This window comes from Meriones unguiculatus, chromosome 6, assembly GCF_030254825.1.
Source record: "Meriones unguiculatus strain TT.TT164.6M chromosome 6, Bangor_MerUng_6.1, whole genome shotgun sequence".
Taxonomy (NCBI): domain Eukaryota; kingdom Metazoa; phylum Chordata; class Mammalia; order Rodentia; family Muridae; genus Meriones; species Meriones unguiculatus.
In genome coordinates this window covers 60,067,025-60,080,191 of record NC_083354.1, presented here as the reverse complement: position 1 = coordinate 60,080,191, position 13,167 = coordinate 60,067,025, and the positions used below count along the sequence as shown (strand labels likewise).

Here is a 13,167-nt window from a genome sequence, read left to right as displayed (position 1 = left end):
TACATTTCATCAGTCAAACAAAGATAGCAGTCCACACAGAAACACTGCATGAGGTGGCTGGCAGTGAGCTGACAGTGCCTATGAGTTTGCCCTACCTACTGATTACAAGGCCTTGTCCCTCTGTGCCGCCATCTTTTCCCGCACTATGTCCATCCCATGGAAGCAGATGGGATTTCAAGTGTGTGAACATTGCTGCAGCCTGGAAAGGGCCAGAAGGTGCCCTTAATTAAGTGAGAGCAATCAGGGAAGCCTTCCTTCAGGGACCTGGATGCCTGGTCTGTAGCCTCCCGTCGAGCTATTAGATCAAGCACCGGCTTCAGGGAATATACCACTTATGTTAACATGTCAACAAATTAGATGGTTGGCTGCACACAGAGAAATTAATTTACAAATATTAAACACTCGAGTTCCGACCAAATTGTGTGCCAAGGGAGGCTTTCATTAATTGTTAGCTCTGAGTTCTACTCCAGATGTCTCTGTCCAGGTAGGGATGGTCAGCTCTCCCATCCTTCAGCAGTAAAGTAAGCACAAACAGGTTGCACTGAAGACTCGAAGGCAGCTTCCTGATCTGAGTTTGGAAGTCCCTGTTCTCACACTGATTGTTTTCTCTTATTTAGTTTTGAGTTGTGAAAGGTTAGCCTTGGAGCTGGAGAGATGGCTCAGCAGTGAAGAGTATTCGCTGCTCTTCCGGACGACTCAGTTTGGTTCTCAGCACTAACATCAGATGGCTCATGCCGCCTGTTACTCTAGCTCCAAAGGATCTGACTTCTTCCTCTGGCCTTCATGGGCACCTGGGCACCTTCATGGGCACACACATACACACACACACACACACACACACACACAAATTAAAATAAAAATATATTTTTTAAAAATAGCTTGCTGGTAAAGAACTCATGATCAGAGTGCTGACCAAATTCTACTACTGCTGCGTACCGTACAGACCTCCGACAAGTCATGTGACCTCGATAAACCTCAGTTTCCTTATCTGCTTAATGGATATAAAAATACTTCCCAGGAATGCTGAAGGAGTCCCAGGGTCTGATACAATAAATTCTCAATAAGTTTAACAGTCACTACGATACGTCACTACCCTATAATAATGAGCTGGTCATATTACTGACAGCAAGGCCTCCAATGTAATGATTACCATGACCAGTCCTCATCCCAAGTGTTTTATTCATATTTAATTTCTAGAACACCCCTGAGGTAGACAGATACTTTCCCAGTTCATGGGTGAGATAAGGGAAGTAAGAGATGATAATAGATTCTTGATCTATTACAAGCCAGCAAGAGAATGCCAGCTGGGACGTAGCTCAGTGGTAGAGCACTTGCCTAGCATGCAGAAGGGCCCCAGGTTCTAACCTCAGCACTGCAAGTAAATAAGAGAACGACAGAGCTCAGAAGGCTTCCAGGATCATCAAGCCCAGTGAAATCACAGGGCAAGGTTACTGTTCAAAAGTCCTGGGAATGTCTCAAGGCCACGGAATAAGGAAGCAGGAAGCAGACCCAGAGCCTGGGAATCCCCTCCCATGTTCTCCTGACCAGTGGCGGCTTGTATAACATGAGACCATAACGACCCAGGCAAGCGGTTAAAAATAAGTTCTGAGTTTTGTAACAAAAAATAAGTGGGCAGCCTGCCCAGTATTTTCATATATAGATCAGTCATGTGGCTGGGTCTATGTTAACATCAGTTCTTATAAAATAAACACTCACTGCCTCACAGTTGCTGTGGGTCAGGAGGTCAGGAGCGGCTTAGAAGTGGTCTTGGCTCAGGGCACCAGTTTGCAATAGCAATGTTTGCCAGATCACAGGGCTCAAAAGGCTTACCCAACCGAGATGGGTCATTCACAGGGCTGTTGGCTGGAGATCTCAACTCCTCACCTCTCCCCACAGCGTGGCACCTGCTTCTCCTGGGACAGATGATCCAGGAGAGAACAAGAAAGCGAGCAGGAAGTTGCAGTTCCCAGAGCTGCATGTCTTCGCTGTGATTTGGCTCTTTTCTTTTTTTAATTTATTTTTAGTTGATTCACTTTACATCCCTATCATAGTCTCCCCACCCCCCGTCTCTTTCCTCTGATCCTCAGGAAGGGGGAGCCCTCCTCTCCTACCTGACCAAGGACCGTGCATAGGGAGGACCCAGGCCCCTCTGCTCAGGTGTAGCTGTTAGGCAGCTCAGTCTCCAAATGGGTTCCCTACTACGGGGAACAGAGGCTATTGCTGTCATTTGGTTATTTTCATTCAGCGCTGGTCACAGCCCAGCCCACAACCAAGAGGAAGGGAGCTATTCTTCACTCTCAAAAGGGGGTGTCAAAGCGTGTGTGGGTAGGGGGCTGCCACCAGATTCTCTTCTCACAACAACAGTGTCAAAGAAATGAAAGGGAGGAAATGAGTGTCGACCTGGAGCTGGGATGAGGCTCCTGAGGCTTTCTCGGGACCCCCACCCCCACGAGCTGACCAGGTGACTTGAGCAGACTTCATTAACTGCTCTGATCTCATTTCTAAATCCATCAAATAGAGTTAGCATATAATAGAGCCATAAAGCCGGCCAATTTCACCATTGGTAACATGAAGGATTGGTCAAGAACAGGGGATTTCAAATTTTTATAAATTTGGGACCATGAAGTAATTCTCAGAGATGCTGATGGGGCAAAAAGAAGCCAGACAGGACAGATTCTGTCCCATCTGCCCACAACCTGACCTCAGCCTTCGTCAGGAGTGGTCTCGCTGAGATGTCTCATCTCACCCACCTTGGTGGGCTTTGTAAAGGAAGCCAATGTCCTTCGCTTGCAAAGGAGTGCCCACTCAGCATATGCTACATACACACGTGCGTGTGTGAATGTGTGTGGTTGCTTGGTGTAGAGGTTCTTCCCATCCTGATATTCTGAGACTTCTACTCTGGCACATGGACTCCTGGTCCAAAGCGGTGCCTCCTGCTCTTTTTCAGAATGGAGTCATATCTCTCATCGACTGCACCTTATTGGAGGAACCAGAAAACACAGAAGAGGAAGGTCAGTGTACAAGCTGCTAATCTGTAAGCACACTCACACAGATTCACGAATGCACACACATGTGCGTGCACACACACACATATGCACGCACGCACAAACACACATGTACACACACATGCTCATTCAGCAAGGTTGGAGCTTGTCAGGAAGAGCAGATGCTGAAACACTGTAGCCCCTGACCCGGATGCAAAAAGGCAAGAGAAGAACCCAGACTGAGGCAGACAGCTCACAAGTGTGTGCCCCCAGAGAGGAGATCTTGATACTGTGAACAGCAAGAGTTCCAGGGCCTGGCATGTGTTGTGCCCTGGATTTGATCCCCTGCACCGAAATGAGAAAAGGAAAAAGAGTTGAAGATCAGCAATAAAATACCTGGGATTTACTTTCACATCGGGGGGCTGTAAAACAAACTGAATGTTCAGCCCAGTCCATAAAAGTTTCAGACGTCAGTGTTACTTGTCCCAGGTGTTAACAGAGAGGCTGGGTTATGAGGCCCCCTCTAACCCTGGCATAGCTGCCTCTTTGCCAGTAGACTTAGCTGCGTCCTGAGTCAGAACCCATCAGTGCAGTAAAAGCAGATAATGTACCACTCAGGGATTCAGGCTCTGAGTCACAAGTCTCTGTGCCTGTAAGTTACTTGTGCATGCCAGATCCTCAGGGTTTTTTTTCCCCCTCTTTGAAATGGTGAGTTGGCCATTTCAAAATCATAAAACATTATTCTAAAAGGAGCAGCCAGTGGCCTGGTGTCCTCCGGAGCCTCTACTGGTTCCCAAGTCAGGGACCAGAGAACCTTATCCAGCTCACAAGCACCCACACTCACTCTGCTAACTTCATATTTTGTCACTGGAAAAGCCAAAGGAACTGGCCAGGACATAGACCACTTGGACTTTAAGATCGGGGTGGAGCCAAAGGATTCCCCACCCTTCACGGTCATCCTGGTGGCTTCATCCAGGCAGGAGAAGGCAGCGTGGACCAGTGACATCAGCCAGGTGAGCAGCATTGCCTGTTCCTCGAAGCACATTGTCCCTTCATGTTTGGCCTGGTAAGGGACCTGGATGGAGAGGGCAGAGCTGCATCGTCCTACTAGAAAAGACCAGAGTCCTCCAGGCCAGGCTGATGCAGCCAATGTGTACCATTTGCAGTGTGGGCTTAACCCCTTAAGACTGTCAGGCTCTGCTTTCCACTCCCCAGACCTGTGAATGGCAAGGGTGCCTGCACTTTAGTCTGACCTCCAGGTCCTTAGATGCGCACACACACAAAGTCTCGGCACCACCATCTAAGGAAATCATATGCAGCAGAGCTTGAAGAGAGAGCTCCACAAATTGAGCTTCTCCAGTGAACCAGGCAGGCCTTCTGCAGTCTAAGCCAGCATCCATAGAGCAGAGAAAGATGTAGTTTTGGCCTTTGTCTGTGGCAAGAAGTAGAGTTGTTCTCTAGATCCCATTTAACCATTAAGCAGGAAGTGTTGGCTTCTCCAGGAAAGTCAGCAGCCCAAGATGTTGGGACACTAAAAGAACAAGAGGTGGGAAGTTGAATCTGCTAACAGGGCTGTCAACAGCTTGGGTTCCAGAAGGCAAAGGGCAGTCTTATCCCACCTCCAAGGCAGAAGCCAGATCCCAGAATGTCTGCCTGTGGCCATCCTTTCTGCAAAGCTGGGTGGGCGTGGTAGGAGAGCAGTTGTTAGCAGAAAGAACAGCTATGGCTGGCTCTCCTCCCTGCGTTTTGGGCACTTGAGGAGGAACCCTGTGCCTACAGGACCCTGGAAGAGTAGGGTACCCACTGTACCCAAAAGGCTTCCCTCACCAGCTCCCTGCCTTCTTACCTCTGGTCCCTCCTTCAAAGCAGGGTTCAGTCTTCAACACTGAAGTGAAAAAGAGAGTTGAAAGACCCTTCCAAGGATTCACTTTCATATTGTGGAACTCTAAATTGAACTGTATGCCTGGGCAGTCCATAAAAGTTGCAGATATCAGCATTGCTAGGTCCAGGTCATATCAAGGTGTCTAGGCAGCCCACCCCTCCTGAACCCGTGGTGGACCAAGGCATGGTGGAATTTTGCATAGTATGTATATTCTTTTGAATTTTGCATATACCCCCCCCCAAAAAAAACCCCAGCATATCCTGGAGAAAATGGATAGTGTCCCGTGAGATACAGCCATCAAAGGTTGGCTGCTTTCTTAACAGGATCCACAGGGTCCTTTACCCTCTAGCAACACTGATGCTCATGAATATGGGTCACCAAGCTCCATTCCTTAAAGAGCCGTCCTGGCAGCTTCTCGGGGTCCTCTGCTGTCTCCTCAGCACTATGACTGGAGCTTGCTGCAGGGTGTGCTCAAAAGAGAGTGGTAGATGGAGAGAGCGGACCAGAAATCTTTCTTTGTGCTACTTCCTCTGTTGGCCAGCTTTTGACATGGGGACTGGGCCTGGGGACACCTGCCACCCACTGTGCCAGCTTTCACTTTCCAGTGACCTTAGCACTGGCTTCCACGTACACACAACCACGAGGCCATAAGATTCTGTGATATACATGGAGATTCAGCAACCTGGATCTACGAGGGTCCTCTCTGCAGCAAGAAATATTAAGCCACTGGGCAGAGGGCTAGAAGGCCTCTCGCCTAGATTAATTTTCCGTATTTGGTTGGTTTTGTTTTAGTTTCGAAGACAGTCTTACTATATAGCCCAGGCCTGCCTCAAACTTGTGATCCCCCTGCCTCAACTTCGTCAGTGCCAGATTACAGGCATGGAGCACTTCGCTAGGCACAAGAGAGGTATCTTTTACTGTTGTTCGGGAAGGTTCGTATTCAAAGGCCAATTTGGCTTTTGAATTTTTTATTTTTCAGAGATGGGTAAATACCCCATCATCATCCCTGCTGCCAGCCTGCATTGTGACCCACCCCTGGCACTGCTCGTGTATAGACTGGAAATAGGAACCACCTCAAGCACCGGAGCACTGGCACTAGGGGGTGGGGCAGAGGGCACATGTACTGTACACACGGTGCAGACGCTCATGAGGCAGCTTGCCAAGAGCCCAGATCACTGCAGGGCAACCTCATCCCTGACACCAGCCTCCAATAAAGCAGCAAAGTGGCAGAGTCCTGTGCATCTGCTTGGTAAAGCAGGAGCCATTAAACCTGCCCAGGCAGATAAGGAAACAGACTCAAGAGGGCCAAGTCAGTCCTCCAAGGTCACTTGGCTTCCAAAATTTGAACGATGCTGTGTTGGCCTTGCCCTTGTCCAGGCAGTGGCCTTGAAGTCTAAGGGCACTGTGTTCAGCTGGGAGAGCTCCAGGTGGGTCGGGTCCCAGTAAGGAGACTGGGTTCTGAGCCTCGGGTCCCCTCTGTTTCCAGTGCGTGGATAATATCCGGTGCAACGGGCTCATGATGAATGCATTTGAAGAAAATTCCAAGGTCACCGTGCCACAGATGATCAAGTAAGTGACCTTGACCTGTCTCTAGAAACTGAGCACCACTCAGACTCGCTAGGACCCGGCTAGGGCCAGCCCCTGGGGCTGGAAAGATGCTGTGCTTTGTGATGGGGATGGGGATGGTTTCATATTTTGAGTTAATGTCTGTCTGTATGGCTGCTTTGGTGTAGCTTTTGTCATGATTAGTTGGCTTTGCACATGTTGGCTTCTTTTTAAATAAATTTTTATCTACATGTTACTTATTTTTTCATATTGGGCTATTTAAAACATAATATTAGGACTGAAAATTTTACATAGTCTTTCCTAAGGATTTTTTTTTACAAAAACAAAATAAATAGAACATTTCAAAACTACATAAAAACCTAATTGCAGGATGGAGTTACAAGGCCAGTGTATCTGTTTGAATGGTCCTTTGAAACAAGGGGAATAGTGTCCTGCCGGACACAGTTTTCCCAGCCCCTGCACTCACGCAGCACAGCTTCCATAAACAGCCTGGAACATCTTTCGTCCACTGACTCCCACTTCCCAAGGTGCCTCTCTCACCTTCCTGTCCCCATCCTGCAGCACTTTGGCTGTCTGGATCCCATGTCAACCCCTGAATTCCAAGCCTGATGACGTCACTGGATACCTACCTCCCAGGCCCCGTACCGCCCCCTGGCCTATGATGACTATGACTGGCCTCTCCACTATTTCCAGTGAGTGCCCTGGGACAGTACATACCACAGGACTTAGCATCTAAAGAATGGCAGATGCCCGTTTTTCACACCTGCCACCAGATAAAGGCAAGCATGCGATGAGCCTACTGTGTGCTGCTGTTACATGTCTCCACTGTGGGAAATCACTGCACATTAAAGGCTGATGAAGGAAAAACCCTTTAATAATTCCACGTGACTGGTTCTGGCTAATGCGCAACAGGGGACAATCCTTCAACAGGTTTTACCAGCCTGTATACAACTTTGGCTTACCCATTTTGAATGCACTATCTTTCTTAAATGTCCTTGAACAATTGAAACAGAGATGGGAGACTGCAAGTCTGGACATTCGGGCAAATGGCAGATTTACACAGCTCTGATATTGCCAGTCATTTCTCGAGTACACCAGTGTTGTTCTTTTTGAATAATTGCTATCTCAGGCAATCGTGCCCATCTGGCAGAATTATGTTTTATGGTGTACCAGGTCTTTTTTTTTTTTTTAATTCAATTTACATCTCATTCATATGCCCTTCCCTCCTCTCCTCCCATTCTCATCCTCCTTCCCACATCCCCTACCCAGACACCCCAGCTCATCTCTTCACATGGGGACTGAGTTTGTCTTCCTCCCCTGTGGCCTGGTAGGGAAACCCCATCAGGGGGAAGTGACCAAAAAGCAAGCAACATAGTCCATATATATCCCCCAATCCCCTTCATGCTAGTGGACCCACATGAAGCCTAAGATGCCCATCGGATCTTCTTGGGGTCGGTGCATTGTAGTGTGCATTATAGTCTAGCCTGTACTAGATGACTAAAATCCACCTATAGGTGAATATACACCATATGTGTCTTTCTGGGTCTGTATTACCTCACTCAGGATGATCTTTTCTAGTTTCGTCCATTTGCCTGCAAACTTCATGCTTTTCTTGTTTTTAATGGCTGAGCAGTATTCCATTGTGTAAATGTACCACAGTTTCTTTATCCATTCTTCGGTTCAGGGACATCTAGGTTGTTTCCAGTTTCTGGCTATTACGAATAAAGCTGCTATAAACGTAGTTAAGGAAGTGTCCTTGTTGTATGGTGGAGCATCTTTCAGGTGTATGCCCAGGAGTGGTATAGCTGGGTCTTGAGATATGGCTATTTCCAGTTTTCTGAGAAAGTGACAGGTTGGTTTCCAAAGTGGTTGTACAGTTTGCAGTCCCACCAGCAATGGAGGAGGCTTCCACTTTCTCCACAAGTGTTGTCACTTGAGTTTTTGAGCTTGGCCATTCTGACAAGTGTAAGATGGAATCTCTAAGTCATTTCAATTTGCATTTCCCTGATGACTAAAAAGGCTGAGCATTTCTTTAAGTGCTTCTCCACCATTCGAGATTCTTCTGTTGAGAATTCTGTTTGGCTCTGTATTCCATTTTTAATTGAATTATTTGGTTTGTTAGTGTTCAGTTTCTTGAGTTCTTTATATATTCTGGATATTAGCCCTTTGTTGGATGTATAATTGGTGACAACACTCTTAGACTCAAGAACACAGATCACAACATTAGCATTTTGTACTTCAAGACCACGATAAGAGCTGGAGTCCTAGCCACATCAGAAAGACATCCCTTTCTGCTGGAGGACAGGTTTTTCCCTCACTGTCTTTCTCTGAAAGTTGTTCCCTTCCTGGATCCCAAATTGACATGGTGTTGTCAGCCAGCTTCCTGCACAGTAGGTCAGGCTACCTAGAAACCAGTTTCCAAATTCCAGAGGCAGCTCCAGGCAACAAAAACAACAGCTAGTTGTCTACTTTTCTCTTCTCATAGAACACTGGGATTTCTCTTGAATCTTTTCAAACCCCCCACCCTGTGTTACATTTTTGTTTTGTTTTGTTTTGTTTGAGATAGTATCTTAGTGTGTTACTCTGGTTGGTTTAGAACTTACTATGTAGACTGAGATGACCTTGAATTCACAGAGATCTGCCCCACTCTGCCTCCCAAGTGCTGACATTAAAGGTGTGTACCACCACACCTGACCCTGTTTATTTTTTTTATTTGAGATAAGTTCACATAACGTAAGTTTCTCTTCTTTAAAAGTACAATTCAGTCGATTTCATTATATTCGCTACATTGTACAACTAACACCAGCACCTACTTCTGAAATATTTCCATCACCCACCCCGTCCGAAAGAAGAGATGAAACACCTATGAACAGTCAGTCTTAATGTGCCTACCAACCATTCTCTGGATTACTCCCTGTTCCTGTGATTTGCCTGTTCTGTGCTTTCCTATAAGTGGAACCACAGTGTCCATGGCCTGTTTCACTCAGCATAATGTCTTCAAGGCTCATCCATGTTGTAGCATGTGTCCATACTTTATTTCTTTTCATGGCTGAGTAACATCACACTGTATTTTATTTGTCCAGTCATCTGCTGATAGACATTTGTGAGTTGTTTCCACTCTGCTCTATTATGAACAATGCCACTATAAACATAAACACGCAGATTTTTATGTAAATGGAATTCTTGTGTGTTTTGGGAGTTCGGAAGAATGATTTTTGAAGTTTGTTGTATTTTTCTGATACTGTTGTGGGGGTGGGTACTGTATACTGAAGGAGTTACAACTCTTTCTTGGTGTTTTTCTTCTGAAGTTTCCGGTAGAACTGTTCTTGACTGGGAGGTGGGGGGTGACAAGATGGCCTGGTGGGTAGCCTCAGCCCTGGCCTGGTGAAGAGACACCATGGGCCTAAATGATTGCCAGTACAAACAGACATTTGTCACCTCTTTCTCCTCTCTCAGTCCTGAAGTCCGGTGCGTCCTTATATTGGATGATGTCGACATTAGCACACATGTCACCTCTCCCTGCTTTCCACCTCTGCAGGTCTGATGCCTCCTTATACTGTGATGATGTTGACATTCGCTTCAGCAAAACCATGAATTCCTGCAAAGTGCTGCAGATCCGTTACGCCAGCGTGGAGCGGCTGCTGGAGCGCCTGACAGACCTTCGCTTCCTGAGCATTGACTTTCTCAACACCTTCCTGCACTCCTATCGAGTCTTCACTACCGCTGTGGTGGTCCTAGACAAGCTAATCACCATCTACAAAAAGCCCATCAGTGCCATCCCCGCCAGGTGCATGCATACTCCTTGCCATCACTGTCTACAAGAATCCCCGGACTCTGGCATGATGGTTTAGTGGGTAAAGTGACCTGCTACCAAGCCTGATGACCTAAGCTCAACCCCTGAGACCCACATGGTGGGGGGAGAGAACCCAAGTTGTCCTCTGAAATTCACATTCTCTCGATGACCTGAACATGCCCACACACACACATGCACAAATACATTAACTAATTAAACGTGAAAAACATTTTTAAAAGAATCCCATCTAAGTATGTCCACCTCCTCCTGAACCCACAGACTTCAGGCCAATGAAGTCTCTGGAAAAAAGGCTGTCCCAGAAGTGAGGATGCATTGGCATACATCACTCTCAGACCACAGAGGGAGTACATTTTGAGACTGTTTCTTTTCCGAAAGAAAGTGGGCATAGTGGTCCAGGCCTGCAATCCCAAAGGTCTGGAGCTGTTAGTGGGAAGAGCAGAAGCACAAGGTCATCCGTGGTTACACAAACTGTTAGAGCTCTGCCTCGGAAGACTGCACTCTTTATGGAAGGGGTCGCTCTGCTGTCCCTCCCTTCCCCATAGCCCAGAGTCCCTCAAAGCCTAGCCATCTATGCTGTTGCTCACTAGGCCTCCTTTACCCCTACCCCACTTGCCTTGGTCAGGGAAGCCAAGGGATATCTATTGCTCTCCCCTCCCTACATCCCTTTGGGAAACTCAGGACCCACCTTTTACAGAAAGAAGGAGGGAAGGGAGGCAGGAAGGTACCCCTTCCCTGTGTATATCCATCATGCTTTAAAGAGAGGAGGAGTGCTTTATGATGTGTTCAACATACATTCTCTAGTGGACCTTTAGCCACCTTGGCTTTGAGGCTATCTTTCATACTTACATCACTGAAGCGCTCTAATGGCAAGCTAGGGCCCGGAAGGCCAAGAGACTTCCTATAAAGCCCCTGCAAGTCTGTGGCTGAGGTGGCCTTAAACACAGGCCTGGCCTCAGGATTGCTAAGCCGCTGCACTTCCACCCCCTCCAAACCCAGTGGACACATGAAACACCTCAGGTGCCATGGTGGAGACACTGGGTTTAACGTCAGAGGCATCAGATGAGTCACTACCCTCTCCCTGAGCAGCTGCTTCCTCACCCACAGAGCGTCCCTTAGGACCACTGTAAGGACAAGGGCAGAGCATGCAGGTGAGAGTAGCCTCGTGTGGGTGGATGGAGGCTCTGCAAAGCCCTGCAGTTAGGACCTGTAGCATCTCAGGACAGAGGCTGAGGAAGGACCATCGGGTAGAACCATCCCCACCACCAGTCACCCAGCTTACTCAACCCTTACGGGTATAGACATTTGTCCCCAAGCCCTCTAATCACAATCCTGGGTAGGGACACACCCCAGTCTTCAGGGATCGTGCACATAAGGGAGACACTGCCAGCCACTCTGAGCCCTATACGAAGCCGGCCAGATGGGCAAGTGTATACCAATGGCTTTCTCCCTCTTCCCTCCCCTCCCCACAGGTCACTGGAGCTCCTGTTTGCCAGCGGCCAGAACAACAAGCTTCTGTATGGAGAGCCCCCCAAGTCCCCTCGTGCCACCCGCAAGTTCTCCTCACCACCACCCTTGTCCATCAGCACATCGTCCCCAATCCGTCGGCGGAAGCTGTCCCTCAACATCCCCATCATCACAGGCGGCAAGGCGCTGGACCTGGCTGCACTCAGCTCCAACTCCAATGGCTACACCAGCCTGCACTCCCCCATGTCTCCCTTCAGCAAAGCCACGGTGGACACCAGCAAGCTCTGTGTGACCAGCAGCTTCACCAACAAGACTCCAGACGAGGCCGATACGACTACAACCGCGACAACGACGACAACCACAACCGTTACCACCACCACAACTCCTACCCCTACCCCAACCCAGACCTCTACTCCAACCCCAACTCCAACTCCTACCCTAACACAGACCCCCACCCTGACTCCGACCCCAACCTCAACCCCAACCCGGACTCCAACCCAGACCCCAACCCGGACTCCAACCCAGACCCCAACTCCAGCTCCAACTCCAGGTCCAACTCCAGAGAAATCTGAGGAGCCCTCAGCACTTAGCAAGCAGAGTAAGTGGATGCATGAGCAGAAACAGCCCATTAGCACTCATCGCCGTGAGGCTTGGCTAGGCTGGGCTTGCAAGGCTTCTGTTGTACAGGATATGGGCAGTGCAGCCTGGTAGCCATGTGGAGGTGATGGGTTGCCAAGGTGAGGTCAGCAGAAACTCTGAGGATATCATCATGCTTTAGATAAGTCTCAGCTGAAGTTCTCAGATTTGTGCCTTTCCTCTCCCTGCCCCAGTAACATCCTGCATCCCTGTATCCAGATCATCCCTTTGGTCCCTGCCCTCACCAATCATAGTCTAGCTTGGGGACCAGACCAAACACTGATATTTGTTAACATTTGAAAGGTGCTAGAAAGGATAGGCTGGGACCACCGTCGGGGGAGCCAGAGAAGGCTCCTAAAAGATCTGCCAGATTTGATGCTCACCAGTAGAAAGGGAGAACATTGTAGACAAAAATAATGGAGCATAAAATGCTGGAGAATGAGGAAGGTATTGTGTGCTCTGGGAACAGCTCAGCACACCGAAACACGGAAGGTGGTGGCAGTGGCCCAAGATCCTGCTGGGGCAGCCAGTGCCTTCCTATCTACAGCCTTTCCTGAGCACACTAGGAGGGACCCATTGGGTTCTGAGTTAGCTCAGATCAGGCCATATGCTGGGAGCTACCAGCATAGTCTTGGGGTGTGTGTGTGTGTGTGTGTGTGTGTGTGTGTGTACACCTGTGTGTCTCTGTGTCTGTGTGTGTGTCTGTGTGAGTGGGTCTGCATGTGTGTGTGAGTGTGTATGTGTATACATATTTGAGCTGATCACAAGCCCCAGCCTTTGAAAAGGGCACAACTGGGAAGAAGAGAAACCACCAAGGCTCC

At 48.3% G+C, this 13,167-nt stretch overlaps 1 protein-coding gene across 2 annotated transcripts in view; it reads left to right on the top strand.

Annotated features, from left to right (window-relative positions):
* Nucleotides 1-13,167, top strand: part of Rasgrf1 (Ras protein specific guanine nucleotide releasing factor 1) — a 97,162-nt gene that overhangs the window by 52,142 nt on the left and 31,853 nt on the right. For both annotated transcript variants that reach the window (XM_021638710.2, XM_060385540.1), the window contains exons 11-15: nt 2,948-3,011; nt 3,861-3,997; nt 6,353-6,435; nt 9,971-10,219; nt 11,716-12,308. In XM_021638710.2, the coding sequence (XP_021494385.1) occupies nt 2,948-3,011; nt 3,861-3,997; nt 6,353-6,435; nt 9,971-10,219; nt 11,716-12,308 (1,126 nt within the window). The remainder of the gene's footprint in view (nt 1-2,947; nt 3,012-3,860; nt 3,998-6,352; nt 6,436-9,970; nt 10,220-11,715; nt 12,309-13,167) is intronic.